Genomic DNA, 27,337 nt, shown 5'->3' with positions numbered 1-27,337 from the left:
CCAAAATCAATTTCAAATGCAGCTCTCAAAGAGTAACCCTGTTACACATTATTGGAGCACAAATTTTCAAAGCAAACAAGCAGCAACTCTTAAGACTTTGGTTGTCTCTTAGGTAATGACTGGGGTCATATAAAAGATTGCTTAAGTTATAAATACTTTTAAGCGTAATTTTCTTGGGATATAGTACCAAATGTTTGCAGGTACCCTACTATATTCTTTATAGGTATTTTGTAAATGTCATAAGAATTACTATAAGCAGTTTATATACTGCTTAATAGCTTTCAAACTGACGCATGAAAACTTTTCTGCTCAGCAGCTACTTTGTTGGTTTGGACTATTCAAAGATCACTTTCTCAAATCTCCGTTATTGCCGATTGATCACAGCGTTACTATGCGTTATCAGTGGCATAGGGATGATTAATCATTATAGCCACAAACATGGTGGATTAAATAAATTAATTTTAAAGACCGTTTCCAACGTAACAAAGAATACACGGAATGACAGACTACAGTTCCCAGGGCATCTTATATTGAAATTCGCCTACTTCCCGTGCACTTCCACGACTCGGTTGCGCCCTGGTCTCTGTTGTGTTTTTGATGCAGTCTTTCTGTTGCAATTCCTACACTTGGCAAATTGCTGCAGTAAAATGAAATCCAGCATACCAGGCCCACTCATCTAATTTACTGACAGAGAGACACCTATGTATTGACTAACAAAACTATATATGCCACATCTAACATAACTTTCTACAATCCTAAGACTTGTTACTCTGAGGGAAATTATTCACTACTTTTCGCATAAAGACGAAAATAGGCGTATCGACAGGGCGGGAATTTGTGACAGGCGTTCCAGTGTCCAATGGTCTTTAGAATATGTTTCCTGGCGTTAAATCTTAAAGCACTCCCGTAAACCAACCTTAACGTCGCGTGCTTTCGTTCGAGTAACGTGTACCTCTGCCAATTAGACACGAGAATGATGTATTATAGGCCAATTGCCTTCAAGTATTTTGAACAGAGGCGGGCCAATACAGAAATAGCACGAAGCAGGGTAGGTTGTTAGAAAGTTAATGGCTTGGGGGAAAGAGAATCTCTTCTCGCTTCAGGAGAGTTTGAGGATTTTTCTGAAGTAAAACGTGATAATTTTATAACAATATAACCCCAAAGAAAGTGAAAGGACAACGTTACCTTTACAAATATACATATTACTTAGGAAAGTATGCAGGATGAAGTAGCCGGGACGGCAATGCTGACGGACGGCTTCGAGGACGAGATTGACTCGGTGACTCCGCGCTCCCCTGCTCTAGGGATGGGGGTTGGAGCTACACCAGGAGCCGGACTCGGAGGCCTCGGTATAGGTGTCGGTGGCAAAAAAGTCCGGTTATTTGGCGAGGCTGGTGGGCCTGCAGCAGATAGACTTGATTTCAAACTCACTGCAGCCGCAGTGCTTTCCTCGGGCCCCGGATCCGGCAGCGACGAGGATGAGGTATCTGAGGTAAGCTAGTTAGCTAGCTAGCAAGGTATGCTGCTAGCGCTCTAATTCTGGCTAGCTAGCTACTAACTAGGGTGAGGGCAGACTAGATTCTTAACCCATCAAACCCTCTGTCGTCCGATTTAATTAAACCTTATCAAACTTAACGTTGTCATCTCGTAATATCAGTGACATTTTCACACCAACGCCTTGTTTAATTAGGACATTATCAAATAAATCAACGTGATTCTCGTAACCCACGTTGTCAGTTACGTTTCCAAATAGCTCGAATTGTGGCAAGATAGCTAGCTAGCTAGCCTAGCATGGTTCTGTGACGAAGGCTGCGATTTGGGCCTAACGCAGCAGCAGACAACGCCATCGTCTGATAGCTAGCTTTCAATTTTTTTGTACAGTGTAGTGTACATCAGGAAGTTTGTCAGCCAGTTGTAAGTTTTGATTTTGCCATTTGGAATGTATCACGCTTTTCCTAACACCGAAGAACTTTCTGAAATGCTATCCTGTTACACGGGGATGCATCTTGTTGGTATAACGTTGTTAGCTTACAGCTAACTGGTTCCCGCTAGCTAGCTACGTAACTCTAAATATTAGCTTAACAGCTAGCGAAGAAGGTTGACTAGATCAGCTTATCGCTTCATGGCTAGCCATCTAGCTAGCGAAGTTGCATTCGTCTCTTTTCCTGATATAAGAGTTCTGCGACGGTTCCACTCAAGGCCGTGTCATGATACCAGACTTAACGTGTCTGTATTGTATTAAACTCTGGCGAATACACAGGGTTTAACTGTATATGACACAGACTGTTGTGGATGAAAAGCACTCCATGTTGTAACATTCACCTTGGTATCTATAACGTTTGTCAACTGTATGACTAGCTAGCAAGAGGGTTTGGACGTCTTGGCAGGCTCCACTTTGACATGAGTCGAACACACATCAGTCCTATCTGAGGCAACGTTTTTCTCCAGGTCAGGGCGATGGTCTAGAAAGTAACTGTGAAGTGTGACTGTGTTTCCGCACGATTCATTATGTTGGTTTTTACTCATATATTAATGGTCTAGAATATACATACTTGTCCTTTTATGGTACGCCCGATGGTCAATTGAGCATTTGTGAAATACTTCTTCTTAGGATATGTAGCTAATTTAGAGTCTGTTTCCTTTATATGATTTCTGAATTTTAGTAATTCCTTTTCAAATCATTTAGGCACCCTCCTTTCCCTATCACTTTACTTTCAAGTGAAAACATCTTTAGACTTTATTGGTAAGTACTGCAGTATATAGATCCCCTGCACATTTATATAGTAGTTTCAATCAATCAAAAAATAGTCTCAACCAAAACACCGAACCCTGAAGAAAATATTACTTTGAGAGGGACAGGATTCTTGATTGATGCATATGCACACCCCATGCTTACATTCATACATCTTTTGTTTCCCAGAGTCACACATGATTCTTCCCTCATTCTGTCTAGAGGACAGGGGGTGTCTGTTGCTTTTTATAACTTGTAGTGGATGCCAGTGTCCCATCTCTTGTGTAGCTAGTGTTTTGTTTGGAACTCTGGGTAGGGGTATTGAAAAGGAAGGAAAGGCATATTGCTGACATCGGTCTCAGGTAGGGCCTAGGTTCCCAAGTGGAGCTATTTTTATAGTAGCCCTTTAACCTTTGTTAATATTGAAAGTTTTAAGTAGACAAAGTATTTCTATATGTTCATCAGCTGAAACTTTACCTCATCTGACCTTGATGTCAGGTTCATATGAGAGTTGCATAAGGAGATAACTGATCATTTTAGTGGTGCTTTGCTATTGTGGGCAGATTTATTTTTGACACATTCCATCTCGTTATAGGTTATATGCCATGAATTTTAATCAACATTTGCCTTCTTTTCAAAGAAACACAAACTGCGTTGAAAAATAAATATGTAGGCATGGTTGAATATGTATCTTTATTAAAAAAGGGCCTAATTTGACCATAATATGCTTATTACTAAATTTCCTGGTGAACACATACACTGATGATGATGACGGGGAAAAAAAACAAATGGAGGAAGTAAAACATTTGCATATTTAATTAGCAACAGTGTAAAACTTTGAACTGTGAAAACATAAAATCTAAATTTGTTAATGCTAAAGTGCTGCAAATCTAAAAAACCCCCAAAACTGTTATCTGTATCTTACATGACAAACATATTGATTCATGGTATATTGTTTTCTGCAGGCCTGAAGGTGTATGGTTATGTTATCATAGTGACAACCTCTAACAAGGAGGCATGCGGAACTTGATTTGAGGTCTTTGTGATTACCTTGTACATCAAAGCTCTAAAACTGGCACTTAAGCGTGTGAAATTGTATATTTGTCTGTGTGAATGCATGCACAGTGATGGCATTGACATCCAAACTTATAAGAAGAACTGAGATGGTACCAAGTTGTTGTCCAACCTAAATAATTTCTAGCTTCTCCTGACTGAAAATGTATCCCTTGAAGCAAAGTTTCTTTGTTTACTTTCTGTAGACATTACTTGTCACAGGTGACTTTGAAATTTTGAGACACTACCTGTGAGATATCTTTGCGTTGTTCATTTTAACAAATGTCTTACCTAGTTAAATATCTTATTCACATTCATAATTTGAGCTGTTATGTAGACTCTGTCAATCTAATCTGTTGTATTATGGAAGTTAATCTTAAACTAACCTTTTAAGCAACTCTGTCTGCACATTAGAAGTGTAGGATTTAGTAAGTTGGACATCAGTTGAATGTCCTTTGAGGCACTCATGGTAAAATGTCAATGATTAAATAGTGGTTACTTTTTAAGGCGCTCTTAACAATAATGCAATACAAATCAAATGCAATGTCAAAAACCTATATATCAGTCATAACTAAGGGTGACCCCTAGGTGGATGATTAAGTGGGGTGACAGACGTCTGTAAATGTTGTTCTTTTCATGTAATCCTTTTCAAAAATATACAGTACAAGCTAGCTCCAGCACAAATACTTGTGGCATTGATATAGGTATGTGATAAGTGTGTGACACTACCACCCAATGTAGGAAAGAGCAATATGTGAAACAGTTTTACTGGCATTTGTTCAGAACCATTTCCACAGAACTCATGACCTGGCTTGGAGGATAAAAAGTAAACTGATACAGTAGAATTCATTGTTTCACATGGCTGGAGTTTTGCAGGTGGTCCTTGCCTGCTGTTTACCAATGACTCCTTTAATTGAGTTTGCAAGGAGTTGATGGTTGATGTGAGATCACTGAAGTAGACAAGATGTTTTTTTTTTGTTTTTTTTTTTCTGCTTATTCTTGTTAGGAGATTTTCCTAGTATCCTTGTACAGATCAATAAATGCACTTGTTGAGTATTTGACCTTTTGAAAGGTTAATACTTTTTTAAATGCCATATCTCTTTAGAAGGAAAACTTTTTTGTGCCTCTTTACACAGCACATGCATCCAAACTAATTCATTGAAGTGATTGTTGTTGTTAAACTTTTGGTCTAGTTTTAAATCCTACCTATTGATTTTGGTAATATAAATGGGTAGTAATTGTTAATGTCAGCAGCTGTGAGTATGCAAACCTAGTCCTGGTGAGTAGGCATTTGTGATGAGCTGCTATTTTTAAAAAATGTGTTTAGTACTGTCATGTTGTACTCTAGACACTGTGAGCAAATTCTGGTTTTATAGTAAGAAGTAGCATAGTTCAGCCAGCCATTATAAGAGTGTGAAAACTGCCCTTAGAAAACAGAAGTCACATTTTCTGCTAATATAAAACATGGCCCATTGTACTCTCTGCCTTAAATGTGGTTTGTAATGTCTTAAGAAATGCTCTTGCCTAATTTTCCATTAGTGGTCATAGTTGGTGCATGTTGGAGTTAAAGATTATTGAAGGAATTTGCTGAATAGGATGAGAGGAAACAAGGATATTTCTAAAGGTTAATTTATTGTTCAGCTCCTCCCCTCTCCAGATGTGTTTAAAGTTAGCTTAGAAGAAATATCTACTGAGAAAATCGTCATGATGGGTGGTAGTAGTTATGATGAGGTAGGAGGACATGCAAATGGGGTGTTTGTGTGTATGCACTTGTGTTTGTCAAGAGTCTTTGGTGATGAAGCATCCCTTACTTTGGTGTGGTTCAGGGTTAGCAATGAAACTAGCATAGAAGATGGACATGTGCATCCTTGCACCTTATATGGAGTCATACTAGTTCTCCCTGTCTATGGATCTTCACACCATTAGGACTGAAATGGACATTTTAAAGTGAAAGTCAGTAACAGGATTTAAGTTGTATATTAAACATTGATTTATGCACGTTTGTGTTTCCAATTTATTTGCCTAAATATAATTCCTACGTGAACCAAGAATTACATATGAAAAATACCATGTTAGCATTTGTAAATATTTCTGAGACTTGTTGCATAGTTTGATCCCTTCAAGATGGCAGTCGTTGAGTCTGATAAATATAAAACACATTTACCTCTAAACCATGAACCTTGAAAACCTGCTCAAGAAATGACAGGAACTACTCTGATAAATATTGTGAGTTTAGTGACTCACCCTAATGCTTGCGATATATTTCTAATAATAAAATGAAATGTGCACATTTTAAATTGTAGGACTTCTATACATGATATTAAGGGGGCGTGGTTAAGAATGATTTTTAATATTCTGGAAATGTAACATTATTTTCCTCAAGTGCTAATAAAGCTTGCACGTTATGAATTTAATGCACAGGCATAAGGTTGCACTATTACAACCAAAATAAGTTTGATTTTAGCTGATATTGTGATTTTAATTTATTTGCATTTAACAGTGATTTGCCCTAATTATGATGCATGACATGGTAGACTTTGATTTGACATGCTGAGTGAGAGCTTGTGGTTTATAAACATACTAACTGAGCTGGTCAGTGCGACCCACTATAAGCATGATGGCATAAATTTCAGTAAAACAGTTCACTGAGGTAAGGTTTTCTGCTAGAAATGAGCTGAACAGCAGTATGGTTGAAACACTAGTGCAGACAGTACTTACCTGCAGTCTATATCTGCATCTTCATCTTTATTTATTTGTCTATATCTAATTATCCTGTGGAGAGGAAAAAATGACTAAATGATGATTAAAAAGTGCTTGAGAATATTCGCATATTTGGTTGTATTCGATAAATGAATAAGCGAGACTTGGTGTGTTTTTAACATAACACGTTATGTACAAACAGATCTTGGTTTCCTTGCCATTATTTCAAAATTTGCCATTTTTGCTACTCAGGGTTTTCATGGGCAGATTACACATAATCAGACTGATGTGAAATGATGCATTGGTTTATGTTACGTATCTAATAATGTCGCAGTAAATACATTCCTGGTCATGTGTTAAAACCTTTTCCCCTCCAGAATATCCCATGTGCTTCCTCACACATGACTTTTTATTCTCTGAATGTCACTAATCTTGGTTTTGCTGTACTTATTGCTTACAGTTATTGCAATGACATTCAAGATGCCAAAGAGGTGTGTATGTGTGCTGTCTGTGTCTTTGGCCTATATATGGTGCGATTATATAGGCTGTTTAATCACATGTGGGCCACAGGAGCAGTAGTAATATTGACTCTTGGTTACTCCTATCATTACTCACTTTGGTGGGTTATATATTTGTGGCCTCTGACTAGACAGTGATGTTTGATCCTTGGTGCACTGTACTATACAAAATGTGTCCTGTGAATTTTTTTAAATCAGCAAATGAGGTTTATTGTTCATTCTACAATTCTTGGCAGGACAAAGCTCTGGGAAAGTGTTTTTTTTTTTGTTTTTTTTTTGTTTTGTTTTTCCCCTCTCTTTCCCCTTTCACAGGTTCTCCCAGCTGTTCTGGTGGTTGGAAGGTGTATGGGGGGATAAGGAACCTAAGGTGTGTCCTTGAGTTCTCCAAGTAACCCTATTGTTTCTCTGAAGGCATAAAATTACCTCTGGCCCAGCTGCTGCCAACATGTCTGTTTGCTGACATGTTCATTGTCGTTGTCAACGAGGCAAGTATCTGAATAATTGAAATAATCCTGCCCTGTTCTTGCATCTGTAGCTGTGTTCAGGCGGGAAAATCCTCTCCTGGTCCCCCTTTCCTCTTGCTCCTTTCAGTGCATGGATGAGGTAATGAGAGTCACTCGTTTGGACATGGGCCCCTCTCCTATATTCCATCACATACACTCTGTTTGCTGCTTTCTATTGTGCTCGCTCTCTCATGCTCTCTTACTCTATTTCTCTCATAATCCCCCATCCTAGATGAGAAACTGGAGACTTCCAAGAATCCAGAAGACCACAGTTACAAACCATTCAAATTCTCTGCACATTTAAATGCTCCTATATGATGTTAATTATTCTCACTGCAGATGAGATCTCTGCTGACCACACCCTCTGTCCCTTTCAGTGCCTTAGTCCCTCCTCCCCCTTTTTGGGTCAGCTTCTCTTGGTAATGTTTCTTAGTTTGTTTTTTTGGTGTGTAGCCATACCATTGAAACTGTTCTATAGCAGTGCTTCTCTGTTTTTGTGGAAAACAAACCTTAACCGCTGGTTGGGTATAAATAAGAGTGGCAGTATGGTATATTTTGCTTTGGTGTTGTCATGACTTTGTGGAATTGGGCAATATTAAATGTTAGATCTCCTAAATTATACCCATAAGCTGACTGAGAACTCGGAGCAAATATCTGTGTACTGTGTGGTTGTATGCTAACAGGTTAGAGCTATGTGGAAAGAGGTTAGATGGTGTGCCTCAGGCTTCCAGTGAAGTACAACTCATCAAATGTAACTCATGCAACTGATGTCTTGCATGCACATCACTCATTGTTGGTGTCATTGTAGGGAATACAGCTGAATAAAAGTTAATATCATTTAGCCAACAGTGGTGGTTAAGTACCAGTTCATCTCATCTTTTTACATATGAGATTACTGTAGCAGCAGTTGCTCACATGCAGAATAGTTTTATAAATATCTTTGTACCCATTGTGTGTGGCTTAACTTTTCAAATAATAAAGCAACTACATGACAGACTTTTGTCAAGGCATGTAGTGCTTTGTGTGGTTTTCTTTGCTTGATGTTTCACTCCAAGAATCATTTGGATTATTTTCTGATAACACTGCTGATGCGGCAATGGAAAAAAAAGAAACCATATATGTTTGCACAGTGTGTTTATCATGCCAGCATTCTTGGTGGTATTCTGTAGTTTGCCACATGGTCAAAAAGTTATGTATTTGCATAAGAGTACATCCTGACACCAAATACCCTTAATATTGGTAGGCTTTTGCATAGTAATGACTACCACCTTTTTTGTACTCTTCTAACTAATAGGATTAGTGACACGACAGTACGTGAAAGATGCATGCAAATTGCTCATTGTTGCCTTTTTGTTGCATTGATGTCCATTACAAAATATTGAAAATACATGTTGCCTCCTATCAACAGAGCACTGTCACAAATGAAAGCATCTGTCAGAAAGGGAATGCTTGAGTTTTAAATTGGGTCACGTTACGCTTAATTTCATTAAAGGCTCCCATTAACTCCCATGCACAGCCCCAGTGCCTGATGGTCAATGGAGTCCTTCAGTAATTACTTGGATTAGCTCTGCTATGACTCCCCTGATCTTAGCGGGCCTCCTTGGCACGGTGGCAGGCATGTACACTCTCACACTGCTGACTGTCAACATGCAGGTGGTGCTGCCACCACTGCTCTCAGCGCACATGCCCGATCATTGACTGAGTGAGTAGGGGCAAGACGTTCTGGGCTGCGGGTGGAGCGTCAGGTGTAGTGCAGGTCAAGGGCAGGGGAGGTTAGGGGACGGGTGCCTGCGCAACAGCTCATCTTGGTGCTTACTGTAATTCCACCGAGGCTCGGGGCCTAAATACTGCACGTTCCATCTCCAGGCAACATGCCTGAAAGGCACCTACCATGTGGGCAGTGTGCACTTTGTCAGTAGTGCCCTTGTGTTAATTACCTGTCCCTGCTGGAGAAGAGACACCAACTGCGAGAAGGAATCCTGGTAAGGGGAGATGCTGAGAGTGCTGTTTTCATTATTATAATCCTTAAAACTATAATATAGTTTAGAAAAGAGAACTTTGTTCAGAGACAGTGTGATGCTCAATGTCTCTTATCCCCCACCGCCATTGTATTGTAATCTAGCAATAAATCTGTGTGCGCTCGATTAGGTGATTGGGTATGATGCCCAAAGAATTGTGAACACTTTAGAAAAACTGAGAAAACTGAATGTGGTACACAAATAAGGTAAGAAGAGAAGTACACATTCCGTTAAATTACTATAGTTCAATCATTGTGATCATTTGTGGTAGCTTCAGTAAAATCTGCTTAGTGAAGTGGGTGTAAACTTGAAAATTATTCAAGGCAATTTAGTGTTTTGATGAGCATTAATGCAATAGAATGTTTTGCTTGGTTTCCTAATTTTGTATGACTGAGAATAAAGTAAATATGTTTTTAGTTTGAAATGAAAAGATTTTCTTCTGCTCATGCTCCTGCACGCAGAACAAACAAGTGTTCAATTCTCAGAACAGGGAAAAACACTACACCCCACCCTCAAACTCCCATACCTCTGGTAGATGGCTCAAGTGTGAGGAAGGAAAGTGTGTGTGAGTTTTAAAAAAAAACAACAAAAAACCTGTAGTGTAGTACATTAGTGATTTTTCGGACAGTGGTCCTTCATCAGCTGTGCAAGCAAAGAGCTTTATTTATATATATATATATATATATAAAATCCTTGAAATTCCTTGCAATTGCAATTTATTACCTTTTTTTGTTCCTGCTAGTCAAGTGTGTGGAAATGTATGAGAATCCTTGACCTTTTACTTCTCCCACAGGTGGAGTCCTTCATCCTGGACCAGGAGGACTTGGACAACCCTGTACTGAAGACGGCATCTGAGCTGCTCCTGTCGAGTGCGGCGGACGGTGCTGATCTCCGGACGGTAGATCCGGAGACACAGGCGAGGCTGGAGGCCTTGCTGGAAGCGGCAGGTACATCCTGTTTGGATCTTGCACCCTGCCTACCTGCAGCCGCCTGTTCTGGAGTGCCATGCTGACTCTTAATACCTCTGCACTTGCTTGGTCACATTTTCAGCACAGAAACACCTTGTTTGTGGAAAAGTGCTGCTGTCACATGTCTGTTCGTGGGCTGAGCTTGTGCTTAAAAATGTCCATCAGTTGTTTTATCTTTGGAAAAATCTCAAATTACCTGGAATGATTAGCTCTTTCACCTAATGTTAGAAACAGAGGACTGTATTGAGTTCATGCGATTAAATCATCTGCTTTGTTTAAACTGTACATATACGGTAAAGCCTCAGCTTCCATTTCCAGTTAGTCCTACTCTGAGGGTGTTGGAAGTCGACGTGTCGCTGTACAGAGTGCATGAAAGGGTAGGTAGAGATGGCTGCTTCGTATAGTTTAGCATAACCGTACAAGTTCCCTGAAGTGCGGTACTTATTTGTACATGCGTTTCACTCTGTTGTCTTTTTACAGTTGCTGTGTGAGAGTGGCAAAGAGGCTCCACTCTTCATGATCTTCAGCCTCCCACAGAAAAACTGTGGGTAGAGCAGTCACTTAGACTCCTTAGTCAGCCAAGTATATTTACTGCACTTGCCTGCCTATAGGCTCAACCAACATTTACCTGCTGAGGACCTTTAGGTGACACTGTGGTTAGTATAGTGTAGTGGGTAACAACGTTGCCTCCCCTTTGGGCTACTGGGGTTCATTCCCCATCTGGGCAAGTGCTCTGTGCTATACCAATAAGAGTCCTTGGGCAAGACTCCTAACACTACACTCGCCTACCTCTGTAACATGATTTGAAATTGTACGTTGCTCTGGATAAGAGCGTCTTCTAAATTCGTGAAATGTAAATGGTATTGGGATTGGTGAGGCTGGGTATGCAAGGCCTGCTTTGCTGTGCTGGTGGTACAGGCTGGTCTGGCCCCGGGAGCAGAAAGCTAGCTAGCAGGGGATCCATAGGGGAGATTACCCAGAACACTGGATTTCCATACTGCTGCACCAGCTCTCATCATGACTCAGCAGTGGCATTTAGTAAAACTGCTCTATATGCCTGTGAAGATGTGCATATGGACGTCTGTGTAGCTATGTCCCTGTTTGTGCAGTATTTGTGCACATTGTGTGTGTGTGTGTGTGTGTGTGTGTGTGTGTGTGTGTGTGTGTGTGTGTGTGTGTGTTTTTTGTGGTGTTGTGTGTTTGGTTAGATGTTCTTATTTCATGTCTGTATGAATGTTGCTTTTCCTGTTTTCATTCTGTGTCTTTTACTGTTAGTGGGAAATCAACTCATTGTGTAATGAGTGTTAATAGGTTACTGTTTATGCAAGTTAAATGGACATTTAAAAAAAAAAAAAAATTCACATGTGCCATGCACAGATGCTGTATTTGTTGCCTGTAATCACTCTCTCAAAAAATGGCAAGAATGTAATAATGTACAGATGCATTTCCCCTGCCCTTGACCTGCACTTATACTAACATCAAAATTGGAAAATCATATTTATTTAAATTGATTGTTCCAATTTGAGGCTTTAAAGGACAGCATCCAAGGAGTGGCTAACGGGTCCAGCTTGGAAGCAAATCACGAGACTGGTTGATCAGTCATTCTTTCCTGTCCAGTTTGTTGAAAACTGTCAGGGAAAGTATAATCAGTGCATATTTGTTTGGAATGAAGTCAGGTGAACGATTTTCAATGTGCTGATGTGAAAGTGGAACAGCACCTTGCCACATAGCTTTGATGCTCCTGCTGACTCCGCACAGTTCAGACTCACTTCTCCATTTCAGTATTTCATGTCACACTTCTGCTCTGTGTTCTTGCCAGTATGTAATGTTGCTTACTTAATCAGCAATCAAAAAGTGACACATGTCATCTTAGGTTTTAAGAACAGCTGTCCCGTACAGGTGGATCAGGTTCCTTTTATGCAAGATGCAGTTCTTAATGTTCTTGATGTGTAAACTGCAGTTCTCATCTATATAAAATAACCTTGGGCTGGCCTGGGGAGATCTGGGGTAATATAATCCAAATTAAGAAAATTATGCATTCAAGTATAACTCTTTAAGATTGGATGAAATTATGCAATACATCTTGCTGCATGGTTTGAAACACAGCTAACCATGGTTTGTGTCTTCTTCTCGATTGTGTGTGATTTGTGCCTGCACTAACTGCGGATGCCTTTTGGCCTTGGATGCTGTGTGCTGCTGGTGTGTGGCCCGACACTGCAGGCATTGGTAAACTCTCCACTGCCGATGGCAAAGCCTTCGCAGATCCTGAGGTGCTGCGCCGCCTGACGTCGTCAGTGAGCTGTGCGCTGGACGAGGCTGCCGCTGCCCTCACCCGCATGAGGGCTGAAAACACACTCAACGCCAGCCAGGCAGACAAGTAGGCATCTTCTCTCTCTCTCTCTCTCTCTCTCTCTCTCTCTCTCTCTCTCTCTCTCTCTCTCTCTCTCTCTCTCTCTCTCTCTCTCTCTCTCTCTCTCTCTCTCTCTCTCTCTCTCTCTCTCTCTCTCTCTCTCTCTCTCTCTCTCTCTCTCACAAAAACCTGTACTTACACACTTATCTGAAATTGCTCTTTAGCATTTTTTTTGTCTCCCTTTCTTGTACTCTATCAAGATATACATAGTCAGCTATTGGCCTTATATTAAGAAGTGCTGAATCAAATCTTGATTTAGATCCTGCCTATTTTGTAATCTGTAGTGGTTTGTATGATTCTTGCAGAGTCTAGGGAGTGTAGCTAGCTTAGCTTCGCCGGCACAGTTGCAGTAATTGTAGCAGTTTGGTTATTTTTAGCCGTAGCCTGGCTGAGGCCTGCTCTGACGGGGACGTGAACGCCGTGCGGAAGCTGCTGGACGAGGGCCGCAGTGTCAATGAGCACACAGAGGAGGGAGAGAGCCTGCTGTGTCTGGCCTGCTCAGCTGGATACTATGAGCTCGCACAGGTAGCATGCACATGCACACCCCTCCGACTCACACATGCACACTACACACAGCTGTTTTGTGCTGCTACTGCCCTGCCTTTACTCATACCCCTCAGCATTGCTAAGCCTCAGGTTTTTTTGGGGGGGAACGGGATGGCAAAGTTACTTTTGGAAGAGTACTTGGCCATACCCTCTTTTCATTTGCATTATCTTAATCATTTGTATATATTCTAATCTGTTTTACTGTTAATGATATTTTTCCCAAATGCCTTCATTATTATTTGATGGAAAATTGTGCTTTGTGTGTTTCCCTGCAGGTTTTGCTTGCCATGCATGCTAACGTAGAGGACCGCGGCATCAAAGGAGACATCACGCCCCTCATGGCAGCTGCTAGCGGTGGTTATGTAGACATTGTCAAACTGCTCCTGGTGCATGGCGCGGACGTCAACGCACAGTCATCAACAGGTTCGCTTAACCACTTTCTCCCATGACAGTCACCTGTGGCTTTATCAGGGCCTGCCTACATATCCCTGCCCCGCTGCACTGTGCAGGTAACACGGCGCTCACGTATGCCTGTGCCGGCGGCTTTCTGGATGTGGTGAAAGTTCTGCTGAAGGAAGGGGCCAACATTGAGGATCACAACGAGAATGGCCACACGCCGCTGATGGAAGCGGCCAGCGCGGGTCATGTGGAGGTGGCGCGTGTGCTGCTGGAATACGGCGCTGGAATCAACACGCACTCCAACGAGTTCAAGGAAAGCGCGCTCACGCTGGCTTGCTACAAAGGTGACTACCAGAGTAACTGCTGCAGCTCGCACACCATGCTCTGTGCAGCTATGTGTACAGCACAGCCATGGAAAAGTGCAGTGAGTCACAGTCAGTGTTCTGGCTTTGATGCAGGGCACTTGGATATGGTGCGGTTTCTCTTGGAGGCAGGGGCTGACCAGGAACACAAGACGGACGAGATGCACACAGCACTCATGGAGGCCTGCATGGTGAGTGCTGTATTTGTTCACACTTGGAAAGCGTGTGTTATGCCCTGCTTGCTTCCTTGCTTTAGTTTTTGCCTGCTGTATTAGTTGGACACACTGTAGTGGAATAAAATATGCACACGATCGTCTCTGCGCTGCATGCATTCAGGTCTAAGTATGGAGTGGTGTCATTCACTTATTCTCTTCATGGCAGCATCGCAAAAGCGCTGTTCAGTTCATCACTTTAATAACCAATATGATTTTTGGCACGATTATCACAAAGGCTAAATGAGGACCTGTGAAAAGGAGAACTTTGTACACAAATATGGGGAACACGTGGTGTAGCTATGCACACCCTAAAAGCCAACACCCAGGTGCCATGTGCGTCAGTGAGAATTCCCAAAAGGTGTTATGGGGATGCCCATTTCATGTTCAGTCCATGTCCAGTGTGAGACTCGTGGGCCCTTCCTCCCTGCTGTGCGCAGGATGGGCACGTAGAGGTGGCACGGCTACTGTTGGACAGTGGAGCGCAGGTGAACATGCCGGCCGATTCGTTCGAGTCTCCGCTGACGTTGGCAGCGTGCGGGGGGCATGTGGAGCTGGCGGCTCTGCTGATCGAGAGGGGGGCCAACCTGGAGGAGGTGAACGATGAGGGCTACACGCCCCTCATGGAAGCTGCACGCGAGGGCCATGAGGAGATGGTGGCCTTGCTTCTGGCACAAGGTACATGAGGTTCTCACCATTTGCTGCACATTACTACCATTACAGCTGTAAGATTTTTACAGAAATATCTTTTGTATAGATCAGCTCTTTTCTAACCTGTTCCCTAAGGACCCTAAGATGGTCCACAGTTTTGCTCTTTTCTAGCTCTCAGGTCATGTAAATCAAACATTCTAGAACACCAAGTCTTTGTTTGCCTGAACTAGAGGCTTAGATGGAACAAAAATTTGAAAAATGTGGGGTGGTTCTTGAGGAGAGAGTTTGGGAAGCATGGAACTAGATCAAAAGTTGTGGAGAGATCCTGGTGTCTATTTGTTCTTATTTTGTTTTTTATAAAAATATTCGTCATGTTCAAGTTTTTCCGTTTCAAGCATGTAATGTTAAAATAAGGGTTCCACGTTTTCTGCGCTGTGCATAGGTGCTAACATCAATGCGCAGACAGAGGAGACGCAGGAGACGGCCCTGACTCTGGCCTGTTGCGGGGGCTTCCTGGAGGTGGCCGACTTCCTCATCAAAGCAGGCGCTGACATCGAGCTCGGCTGTTCCACTCCTCTCATGGAGGCTGCACAGGAGGGCCACCTAGAGCTGGTCAAGTACCTGCTGGCTGCCGGTGAGGCCACTTGGCTGCCTCTCTATTTCAAGGACGTAAACACACTCTGAAAAGCCGTTCTTGTAATTGAGTTTGGGGGTGACGCATTTCACTTTACCTCTTCGCTCAGGAGCCAATGTCCATGCCACCACGGCCACGGGAGATACTGCGCTGACGTACGCCTGCGAGAACGGACACACGGACGTGGCCGACGTGCTACTTCAAACCGGAGCCGACCTGGTGTGCTTGCCCTTCACCATGTTTGCTTGATTGCGGTTCTTGCATTGTCTTGACTTAGCAATGTTGATTTGTCTAACATTCCTGCTTTTTAGGAACATGAGTCGGAAGGTGGAAGGACTCCACTGATGAAAGCAGCCAGAGCAGGACACCTCTGCACTGTACAGTTCTTAATCAGTAAAGGTTAGTGTCTGCTCTAAACCACTGTCAATCTACCACATCACTCGCAGTTCAATTCTCATCGAGTTTTCTTTATTTTTTTCTGTTTTTATAGCTAAAAAAGACAAACTGATTAGGTTTAAATTGATGTACATTACGTATTTTTTATTTAAAAGCTAAAATACAGAATAAGCCTGGGGGAATTTGTGCTGGTAATATGTATATACATGCACTCTAAGCATGACGTTTTGTAATATTTGTGAAACTACAAGGTTAAATAATGTAATACCTTGAAGTGTCAAGGGTATCTAAAGCAACATGTAGTAATTGTTTTATCTTTATAATGAGGTTGGAGATTCATCTAATTAATGAGGTATCATAAACCCCTTTGGCAGTGTACACTGTTGGCATTGAAAGGTGGTTTTAATGCAAAAAAATAAAACCGTGTAATGGTAAGCGAATATCCTTATTCCTATGCATAAGGAACCAAAAAAAAGAACAAAGTCATTGATTTATTAAACTGCTGTAGAGTATATGTACTACAACCATATATACACTTATTGGATTCTAACTAATTCTGCCATGTTTGTAGGTGCTAATGTGAACAGAGCCACGGCCAATAATGACCACACAGTGGTGTCTTTGGCATGTGCTGGGGGCCACCTGGCTGTGGTGGAGCTGTTACTGGCCCATGGTGCAGATCCCACACACAGACTGAAGGTGAGCTCAATCCCCCCCACTCCCTCCAATTTTTATGGAGTCTGAGAAACTGGACAGTAAAGATCATTTCAAAGCAATAATTGCATATTCAGGCTATAGTTGGTTAATGTTCTGTGACTATGCCCTTTATTCCCCATTTTGGCAAGTTCATTTGTCAGGCTGTCACCCAGAGGTGAAGGGGCCTAATTGGTTTCTGATCTCTGTACCTCTCAGGATGGCTCCACGATGCTGATTGAAGCTGCTAAGGGTGGTCACACTAACGTGGTGTCCTACTTGCTAGACTACCCAAACAACATTCTGTCAGTCCCTGCACCAGACCTGTCCCAGCTCACGCCGCCCTCCCACGACACACCTCAGGTGAGCAGGTGGCGTAGGACATACGATATGCCGAGTTGACAAATCGCCACTTGTGTATCGAAGGGCTTCGGTTACACAAGCATTCAAATTGGTGAAAATGTGGTGTGAAGAAATTGTGTGAAGCCGCTATACTGAAACCATGATGTTTGGGGGAGAGGAGCATATGTACTGACACATGCCACCTTTTTGTTTCATATCAACAGGCTCCTCGAGTCCCATTCCAAGCCCTGGCCATGGTGGTACCCCCTCAGGAGCCAGACAGAGTGCCCTCTACCATCGCCACGCCCCCACCAGTCACAAACAAAGGTCACTTCTCATTGCACACCATCCAAAATGAATCAGAGTAACAGGGTCACGAGTGTGTGACCTGACTCATCACACGTTGCTTTCAGGTCATATTGGGTAGAAGCGGTTAATAAGATTTAGACCTCGCTGTACGGTGTGCTCCTCAGGCATGTCCAAGCAGAGGATGAGCTCTCTTCAGGGTAATGCGGTGGGCGCGGCGGGCATGGACGCCGACCTGCTGCCGCCCTTTCACCCGTACCAGCCCCTGGAGTGCATCGTGGAGGAGACGGAGGGCAAGCTGAACGAGCTGGGCCAGCGCATCAGTGCTATCGAGAAGGCCCAGCTGCAGTCGCTGGAGCTGATCCAGGGCGAGCCGCTCACCAAAGATAAAATCGAGGAGCTGAAGAAGAGCCGTGAGGAGCAGGTGCAGAAGAAGAAGAAGATCCTCAAAGAGCTGCAAAAGGTGGAGCGGCAGCTGCAGCTTAAGACGCAGCAGCAGTTCACCAAAGAGTACATGGAGGCCAAGGGCATGAGGGAGGAGCCGGGCCAGGCGGCAGGGGTGGAGGCGCCCGGCACACCCCTGCCACTCCAGGCCACGCAGCTGGGCCCCAGCGCGGATGGCGAGGGCGGCCACGAGGACGACCACCAGATCGCTCCAGCGGACGACGATGACGATGAGGAGGAGGAGGATGATGAAGACGAGGAGGAAGAGGATGAGGAAGACACGGACTTCGCCGAGCTGCCGCAAGTGGACACCATCCTGTACCGAGACGAATCGCAGCCGCCACCCCCACCTCCCCCTCAGCCCCACCCCCTGCAGGGCGCCCCACCTCCCCCTCTGCATACCAGCTTCGTCCCTATCCAGCCCCTGACCGCCCAGCAGTCCACGGACTTCGGCAGCGCCGAGTACCCAGGCAGCAGCAGTCCAGACCTGCAGAGGGTGATGCTGGGTCAGCAGCTGTCTGGCCTGGGTCCCGGGCTCCTCACGCAGGCGCCCGACGGCCTCATGGTGGCCACACCCGCTCAGACGCTCACGGACACGCTCGATGACATCATGGCAGGTGAGCTGGCACTGGACAATTTTCATGAACTTGAAATTTGTACCATCACCAGTGGCATTTTTTTTAATGAGCGTAACATTTCATGATTGGGTTCCTCCTCCATTTGCAGCAGTGAGCAGCAGAGTGCCTATGTTAAACACTACGACCTCACCCATACCTCAGCCCACAGCACAGACGCCCATCAACACTGTCTCCCCACCCTCCATGCTCCCGCTCTACCCATCTGTAGACATCGATGCACACGTAAGCTCTCAGCTCATAACAAACATTACCTCGGCTGGAGTGTGAATCTTTTTACTGATGCAAGATTAGAGTAGTGTAGTAGTTGTACAGTCCTCACCAAGCTGAAATGGGGAATTGGTGCGAGACTCCATGCTATTTAGAGTCATTTAGAGTTAGTCTGTAGACTACAGACAAGCACAGAGCCAAAATGAACGCAGGCATGGAAATGCAGTGTGTTTGCAGCACTTTAGCATTACCTCTCTCCCCTCAGACGGAGAGCAATCATGACACGGCTCTGACTTTGGCCTGTGCGGGCGGCCACGAGGAGCTGGTGTCTGTGCTTATTGCACGCGGGGCCAACATCGAGCACCGGGATAAGAAAGGTAACACTCAGAACACTCCAGCTGTACCGTACATGGAAAAATACAGAATCTCGTTGATTCTTCCTGTCTCTCTGTTCACAGGGTTCACTCCTCTGATCCTGGCTGCCACAGCAGGCCACGTTGGTGTTGTAGAGATCCTCCTGGACAAGGGAGGAGACATTGAGGCCCAGTCTGAGAGGACCAAAGACACCCCTCTCTCCCTGGCTTGTTCAGGTGGCAGACAAGAGGTTGGTTTACAAAGCCAGGTCACACTTCTCCCCCGATTACTCATTAACTACAGAGGCGAGACGTTGAGCCAAACTATGCTGGAGCAGTTTCCTTTTACAATGCTCTACCTCTGGGCTTGGCTGCTGCATTCATTGCTCAGATTTGTTCATTACTCAAGATGACTTCTGGCTTCTTCACTACAGGTGGTGGAACTTTTGCTTCTTCGTGGTGCCAACAAAGAGCACCGTAACGTGTCTGACTACACCCCACTTAGTCTGGCCGCCTCAGGGGGTTATGTAAACATCATCAAAATCCTCCTCAATGCTGGAGCTGAGATCAACTCCAGGTCAGACAATGAACATACCGATCCCCACTCGCCCCAAAATCTTGTCTCCTTCATGGCAGCGTGGAAGTGCAGCACTTTTGTCTTAATACCTCTGTCCGTCTCGTTCACCGTTCCAGGACAGGCAGCAAGCTGGGCATCTCACCCCTGATGCTGGCAGCCATGAACGGCCATGTGCCTGCAGTGAAGCTGCTGCTGGATATGGGCTCCGACATAAACGCGCAGATCGAGACCAACCGCAACACGGCGCTGACACTGGCCTGCTTCCAGGGCCGGGCCGAGGTGGTCAGCCTGCTGCTCGACCGCAAAGCTAACGTGGAGCACCGTGCCAAGGTCAAACCAGCCTGGGCTTTTTTTTTTTTTGAGAGTGTCCCGCAACACTTTTTCCTCCCCAATATGAGAGAAATCATATAAGCTTAGAAGTTTTTCGCTTACTGGAAGAAAGCTTGTTTATTTTGGAAAAGCTTGTATTTGGAGTGCTAAGATGTTTTGATCCTGAACCTGCTGGTTCACTTAATCTTTATGTAAAATACTGTAGAAAAACATGTTATTTGCTGTGTGGAGTAATCGTAACCATGTCTGTCTCAGACGGGGCTCACCCCTCTAATGGAGGCTGCGTCTGGTGGCTATGCTGAAGTGGGCCGTGTGCTGCTGGATAAAGGTGCAGACGTCAATGCTCCTCCTGTCCCCTCATCACGCGACACCGCCCTCACCATCGCTGCCGACAAGGGCCATTACAAGTTCTGTGAGCTTCTCATTAACAGGTGAGTAGTAGCCTCAGCAGAATGCACAGTACCAGCTTCCTCTCAGCAACTTGGGCTGTGTTCATCACTCCACATTTGAGTAGGCAGAACAGAGTAGCTGGCACTGCAGAGATTACATTGCTCTTTCCCTGTAGGGGGGCTCACATTGACGTGCGCAATAAGAAGGGGAACACTCCTTTGTGGTTGGCTGCAAATGGGGGCCATTTTGATGTAGTGCAGCTGCTGGTGCAGGCAGGAGCTGATGTAGATGCAGCAGACAACCGCAAGATCACCCCTCTCATGGCTGCATTCCGTAAGGTGGGTGGAGCAGAGCCACTTCTGGGGTGTTTTAAGACTTTGAAATAAGTCATAAGGTATTTTGGATATAAAGTAGGGTAATTGTTGGGTGGTAGTGTATATTAGGACACTTAAATGTTTAATATGCTTAGAGGATACTGGCCTAACACTTATTTTCATGCCCATTACCTGTTTTTAGGGACATGTGAAAGTGGTCCAGTACTTGGTGAAGGAGGTGAATCAGTTCCCCTCTGACATTGAATGCATGAGATACATTGCCACCATTGCAGATAAGGTATGGAAAAAAAATCATTTTGAACACCAGGGATTCAGTTTTTGGCATGTAACACGAGTTGGAACAACTGGCCGATCATTCTGCCTTTTGATTGCAGGAGTTGCTGAAGAAGTGTCATCAGTGCATGGAGACCATCGTCAAAGCCAAAGATCAGCAGGCTGCAGAAGCTAATAAGAATGCTAGCATTCTGCTCAAGGAGCTGGATCTTGAGAAGGTGTGTTACTGCTTCACACTCTGTATTGACTCTATAATTCTTTAAGGATTCCTTGCAGAAGGGGTTTTGTTAGGATGTGCAGCAGATGTTTTTGAATAGCACATCTACAATAGGGCTCAATGCAAATGTTTACCATGCTCTCAATTAGCTCAGAATGAGTTCTGGTCAGGCAGTAGCACTGTTTTATCTCTTACTAATTGGAGCATTTAGTTTAATGGCAACTGACTTCACGCTTTGCACCTCTGTATTTTGACCACAGTCCCGTGAAGAAAGTAAAAAACAAGCCCTGGCAGCGAAGAGAGAGAAGCGTAAAGAGAAGCGCAAGAAGAAGAAGGAGGAGCAGAAGAAGAAGCTGGAAGAGGAGGAGGCAAAAGTGAAGGACGTGTTTTCTGAGGCACAGGACCAGAAGGAGGACTCTGCCGAAGGTCTGGTATTTGCTTTATTCTAAATGTGTATGTAAATAAATAAATAAATAACTTTTTAGCGACTGCTTTTTTGTTTTTTGTTTTTTTCCCCCCATAGTGGATTTTTTCATAGTGTCTTATCTGCCAGTTCTCATTATTCCTCCGTTAACCTCTGCAGAGGTGGAGGTCCCTATCGAGCCCCCGAGTGCCACCACCACCACCACCATCGGCATCTCTGCCACCTCCACCACCTTCACCAACGCTTTTGGCAAGAAACGCGCCAACGTGGCTACCACGCCGAGCACCAACCGCAAGAACAAAAAGAACAAGACCAAGGAGTCTCCTAGCGAGCCCATCATCCTGCAGGACCCACAGGTGGCGCTGGCGCAGCAGAAGGCCGACAAAAACAAGATCCATGGCGAACCGCGAGGCGGTGGGGCACCGGGCGGCACCAGCGATTCAGACAACCTGGACAGCACTGACTGCAACAGTGAGAGCAGCAACGGAAGCAAGAGCCAGGAGCTGGCAGACCTTCCCTCCTCATCCTCCTCCTCCTCATCTTCCTCAGCCCCTACAGGGTCCAGTCAGCCTCTACCCATGACTGAGAAGAGGCAGGGCCTATCACTGCCCACCTCTCGTGAGGAGAAGGTCATCGTGTCCATCTCCAAGCCGCAGCAGAAGTAAGATCAGTTTTACTGGTGTGGGCAGAATTCTCTGCTGCTTGTGCAGTTTGGGACAAAATGTTTTGCTAAAGGCACAGTAGGAGTCATATATCACTGCAGTAGCATTTCACTGGGGTCCTACAACAGACTAGGACTTATTCTGCAGCAAAAAGCAAAAATTGTTAAACATGATCTCTTAAATTACCGTGTCAGTAATGGTTTTATCCCTAATGTATAAAATATGTCCATTACTAAAATAAATAATTGGCTGCCTTGCCTAACGTGCAGTGGTTACACAAGGCACATGTACTGATTTTAGTTTTTAAGTTTGTAATCCATATTCCTTCCCTACACAGAGTTCATGAGACCATTAGTGACTTGACCCCCAGTCCCCTGCCCTCTTCGTTCAAGACCATTTCACTGCCAGTCACTTCACCCAACAGTAAGATGAACCTCACCAGTCCCAAAAGGGGCCAGAAGAGAGAGGAAGGATGGAAAGAAGTGGTCCGAAGGTGAGTTGGGGTAACTGCTCTAGTACAAGCAAGTTGTCCCCTCCTTTCTACATCAGGGGGATTAAGATTTGATGAGTTGTTTTCTTCAGGTCAAAGAAGCTCTCAGTCCCAGCCTCTGTAGTGTCTCGGATCATGGGCAGAGGGGGCTGTAATATCACAGCTATTCAAGATGTGACGGGAGCACACATAGATGTTGACAAACAGAAGGACAAGAACGGCGAGAGAATGATCACCATCAGGTGCACATCACTCACTTCAGCTATACTTCACTCGTTTAATCATAGACATTTGGCTTTCAGTGGGTCTGTTTGGATGGGGATTATACACACTCTCTCACACACTGTCTATTGTTTTTCAGAGGTGGCACAGAGTCAACACGGCACGCCGTCCAGCTGATCAATGCGCTGATCCAGGACCCTGCCAAAGAGCTGGAAGACCTGATCCCTCGCAATCACATTCGTCAGCCCGGCACCAATACCAAAATTGGCTCCACCTACACCACCTCCACAGGGGCCACCAGCACCACAGCAGCCAGTTCGAAAGGCTTACCATCGGTGGTGCCCTCGTCCAGCGTGTCCTTCCCGCCCTCCTCCAGCGCCACAGCTCAGCAGGCAGGCAAAATGGGCAAAAACATGGCGCCCGGTGTCAGGCCTCCGTTTGTCTCTCTTCCGCCACTTGCCTACACGCACCCCCAGCTGGCCCTGCTGGCAGCCCAGACCATGCATCAGATACGCCACCCCCGCCTGCCCATGGCGCAGTTCGGGGGCACCTTCACGCCCTCACCCAATACGTGGGGCCCCTTCCCTGTGCGTCCTGTGAGCCCAGGCAGCGCCAACAGCTCCCCCAAGCACAGTGGCAGTGCTGCCCCGCGCCCACCCAGCTCTGCCCCCACCAGTGCCGAGCATTTGCCCCCCACCTCGTCTGCCACCATCGCCCCCGGCTCCACTGCTTCTCCCCCTAGCACTGCCCCTTCCAGCACCCCCACACCCACCTCCGTCAGGAAGCAGCTCTTCTCCACCGAGCCCAAGTCTGGTGCTGCACCCACTGTTGTCACAACTGCCAGCAGCTCCCCTGCTACTCAGGCCCCTCCCCCTCCCGTCAGCTGTGCTCCCATCACTCCTACGACCCCACCTCCTCCGCCAGCCCCCATCGCTCCACCCTCACAGCACCCCCCAGCCCCCAAGCCAGAGCCTGTCGCTATACCCGCTGCTGCCGGAACACCCGCTAAGGAGAAGCCCGCAGCCGAGCTTTCTGTTCCCGTCTCTAGTGCCCCATGCGAGGGACCGAGTTCCTCGGCCCCCCTGCACTTCCCCACGTCTCCCTCAGCGCAGGCAGCACTGCCTGTGCAACCCGAGGGCAGGCAGCAGCTGCCCATGCCTTTCACGTCAACCGCGGAGCCCAGCTCTGCCTCCACCACTGCTGCGCCTGGCACTGCCGCCCTGTCCGCCTCTCGCCCCCCTCCACCCACCTGCAGCAGCAGCACGCTCACCAACACCAGCAGCACCTTACCTCACTACGCGACGCCGGCTGCGACTGGGGTCTCGCCTCGAATGCAGCACCCAGCTCCCTACTACCCCATGGCACCTGGGGCTCCTCTGCAGGAGCAGCAGCCTGTGTTTGTGCCTCCAGGTGTAACGCAGGAGTCTCTCAAGCAACAGCAACAGCAGCAGGCTGCCCAGCCCAGCCTGGCCGCAGCCAGCATGCCGCCCCCCTCCCTGCAGATGTCCTCCACTATGGGCATGATGAATGGATCCCAGATGCACCTCCATGGTGGGAAGGCCCAACTGCCGGCCAACTTTGGCCCCGCAGCCCTTTTTAATCACTTCAGCAGCATCTTCGACAGCAACCAGGTGGGCAACAACCAGGTGTGGGGGGCCTGCCACCTTCCCACACGCACTCCGCCGGAACAGCCCTACAGTGCCCCGCCTGCCTACATGGGAGGGATGGGACAGATGGAGAGCACCATGGCACCTCCGGACGGCTCCAAGGCTCCGGGGTATCGCTGCGCCTCCCAGAGAATAGTCTCGAGCCCCATTGGTGAGTGCCCCAGACGTCACATGCATTCTGGTATCAATATCTTGTGAACTAACTGTGGGTTCTAAATCTAGTTCTATAACTTGCTTGTGCCCCTTTGTTTTTTGTTTTTTTTGTTTTTTTTTTTTGCTTGCACTTGTATTGCACAGTTCCCCAGACAATCCTGCTAACACTGTTTTTATCGTGTAAACTAATCTTTTCTGTCAATACAAAGCAGCTGTGCATGTTACTTGGGTGTGTCTGTCCCTTTAGGAATGCATCCAATAGACCCCACAGGCAATTCCATCTCCTCTTCTACCGCGCTTACCAGCTTTGCCACAAGCATGTCGGCCAGCCCTGTGTTCCTGCCCGGCCCAGCCCCTGTGGGCACACCCTCCTTCAGCCGCCAGCACTTCTCCCCTCACCCCTGGAGCGCCTCCACATCCTGTACGAAAATAAGTAAATAACCATCATCCTGTGTTTCCAAGATCCACACGTCACAACTGGAGGTTTTATTTTTCATTTTCTTTGATATATTTTGTGACAAATGCATCCAGTTTTACTTCATGTTCATTTGTATTCTCTCTAGGTGAGTCTCCAGTGCCCTCTGTATCATCTGGTGCATCCTCCCCCCTCTGCACGTCCACTGTGACCCCCACGCTGATCCAGGCCAAGCCCAGCAGCTCCAGCCACCAGGACCGCAAAGTGCCCCCACCCATCGGCACCGAGCGCCTGGCTCGCATCCGGCAGACAGGCTCCGTCAACCATACCATGCTGCCCACCAGCTACACACCGCCGGTCGGACAGGGTGGCATCTGGTCTTTTGGAGTGGGCAGTGCCTCTGGTAGGGCTAACGGGGGATGTGTCCATCTCCAGCCTTGTTAAAATGGTGTATTTAGGAATGACTTTGATCTAGTTTATTATATATTCATATAAACATGACTAGTGGTTTATATATTAGGTAAAAGAGCATGTGTGTCCCTCCCTCACCTTACTGCTCTCTACAGAGGCAATGTCAGGCTGGTCTCAGCCCCTGATGGGAGGCCCCGTCATGCACCAGCAGCTGCCAGAGCAGTCGGCCTTCTCCCAGCACCAGGCTATGGAGCGAGATGACACGGGCATTGTGGCTCCCTCCAACACCTTTCACCAGCCTATGCCCACTAACTTCATGGATTTCCCTAAGGTTTGGGTGCTATGACAAGCATTTAGAAATGCTTTCAAAATTGCATATCTAGCTGTTTTTTTTTTTTAAATATATATATATATATATATATATATATATATATATATATATATATATATATATATATATATATATATATATATATATATATATATAAAATGTGTGTATATGTATGTATGTATGTATGTATGTATGTATGTATGTATGTATGTATATGTTGGGGTGATTTTTTTTTTAAATTATTTACTTAGAACTGCACTTCTCCATGTTATTTTTATATATCTATTTATTGATCTCATCAGAAACATTTGTGGTATTTGTCGGGTTTAGGGGTTGCCGATGTCGATGTATGGTGGCACGATGATCCCACCCCACCCACAGATGGCTGAAGGTCCTGGAGGCCCCATGTACAATGGGCTCCACACCACTGACCCTGCCTGGAACCCTATCCTGAAAGTCGTACCCAACTCGGCTGAGAATACAGACCCACAGCAGGTAAACTTCTAAACAGCCATGTCCTCTCTTGGGTTCGATTAAAGCAAGAGCTCTTGTTGCATTGTTTTTATTTTTCACCATTGAGTGGTCAAGGTCAATATAGACATAATGAGAACTAAACTTGACTTCTTTTACCAAGGGTCCTTGTGGAAATACTATGTTCATTCTGTAGACCTTGCTTTTTCTGACACTGGACACCATTTTCATTTCAGGTCTGGCCTGGAACTTGGGCCCCGCACGTGGGAAATGTGCATTTGAATCATGTCAACTAAACACAGACCTAGAGATTGAGGGGCATAGGAGCAGTAACAAGAAATACACGTTAAAGAACAAGATAATTACATAATTACCAAAATGTTAACCTAGGAGTGTCCCCTTAAGTAAAAAAGAAAAAATAAAAATAAAAAAAAAGTTATGAAATTGAAAAATGGACACCTTTGATGTGCCTAACTAAAAAGAAAGAATCCAGTGTGGGCTTTAACGTGTTTACCACTGTCTATGAACAAACCGATTGCCTGTTCAACAGGATACATTCTGAGTAGTATAGCCATTTTGACATTTAAGGCCCACATAAAGCGTTCTTGGTCTGCAGGGCTTGATAGGACAGTGCGCTATTTATACTCGGCCAAGAACTAGATGATTACACAAAGAGAGAAATCAGACCTTTTAGAGTGGTAAATACATGTATAATTGTTTACATACTGAAAAAAGGGTTAAAATGAGAGTAAATTTCATGTCGTATAGTGGCTCTACTTTATGTAGCCTGTATTAATGTGAAATATTTACCTTAATATTCAATAAAAAGTTGGAAATGTATCTGGGTAGTGTCATGCCTTTTATAAGTGGAACTACGATTTGTTT

General features: G+C 45.3%; 1 protein-coding gene across 8 annotated transcripts; it reads left to right on the top strand.

The window, feature by feature from the left end:
• The first annotated feature begins 1,057 nt into the window (after positions 1-1,057).
• Positions 1,058-27,292, top strand: ankhd1 (ankyrin repeat and KH domain containing 1). 8 transcript variants are annotated; one of them, XM_035526812.1, is made up of 34 exons: positions 1,058-1,492; positions 10,317-10,470; positions 12,745-12,868; positions 13,279-13,426; positions 13,723-13,870; positions 13,957-14,190; positions 14,305-14,399; positions 14,861-15,098; positions 15,514-15,705; positions 15,815-15,924; positions 16,017-16,104; positions 16,673-16,800; positions 17,014-17,157; positions 17,361-17,463; positions 17,610-18,503; positions 18,613-18,746; positions 18,997-19,108; positions 19,190-19,335; positions 19,519-19,661; positions 19,778-19,991; positions 20,247-20,422; positions 20,557-20,719; positions 20,898-20,993; positions 21,091-21,207; positions 21,467-21,632; positions 21,790-22,291; positions 22,630-22,785; positions 22,875-23,024; positions 23,144-24,822; positions 25,072-25,257; positions 25,388-25,642; positions 25,806-25,981; positions 26,312-26,476; positions 26,689-27,292. In XM_035526812.1, exons 1-34 carry the CDS (start codon positions 1,217-1,219, stop codon positions 26,746-26,748), a joined length of 7,872 nt encoding a protein of 2,623 aa, XP_035382705.1. In that variant the 5' UTR covers positions 1,058-1,216; the 3' UTR covers positions 26,749-27,292. The 8 variants fall into 8 exon arrangements, with proteins under 8 accessions (XP_035382705.1, XP_035382704.1, XP_035382707.1 ...); XM_035526811.1 differs by having other exon boundaries at positions 13,264-13,426; XM_035526814.1 differs by having other exon boundaries at positions 12,712-12,868; positions 25,072-25,245.
• The last annotated feature ends 45 nt before the right edge of the window (positions 27,293-27,337 follow it).

This window comes from Electrophorus electricus, chromosome 6 (assembly GCF_013358815.1).
Source record: "Electrophorus electricus isolate fEleEle1 chromosome 6, fEleEle1.pri, whole genome shotgun sequence".
In the NCBI taxonomy this organism is placed as follows: domain Eukaryota; kingdom Metazoa; phylum Chordata; class Actinopteri; order Gymnotiformes; family Gymnotidae; genus Electrophorus; species Electrophorus electricus.
This window is presented reverse-complemented; position numbering and strand designations above follow the sequence as displayed.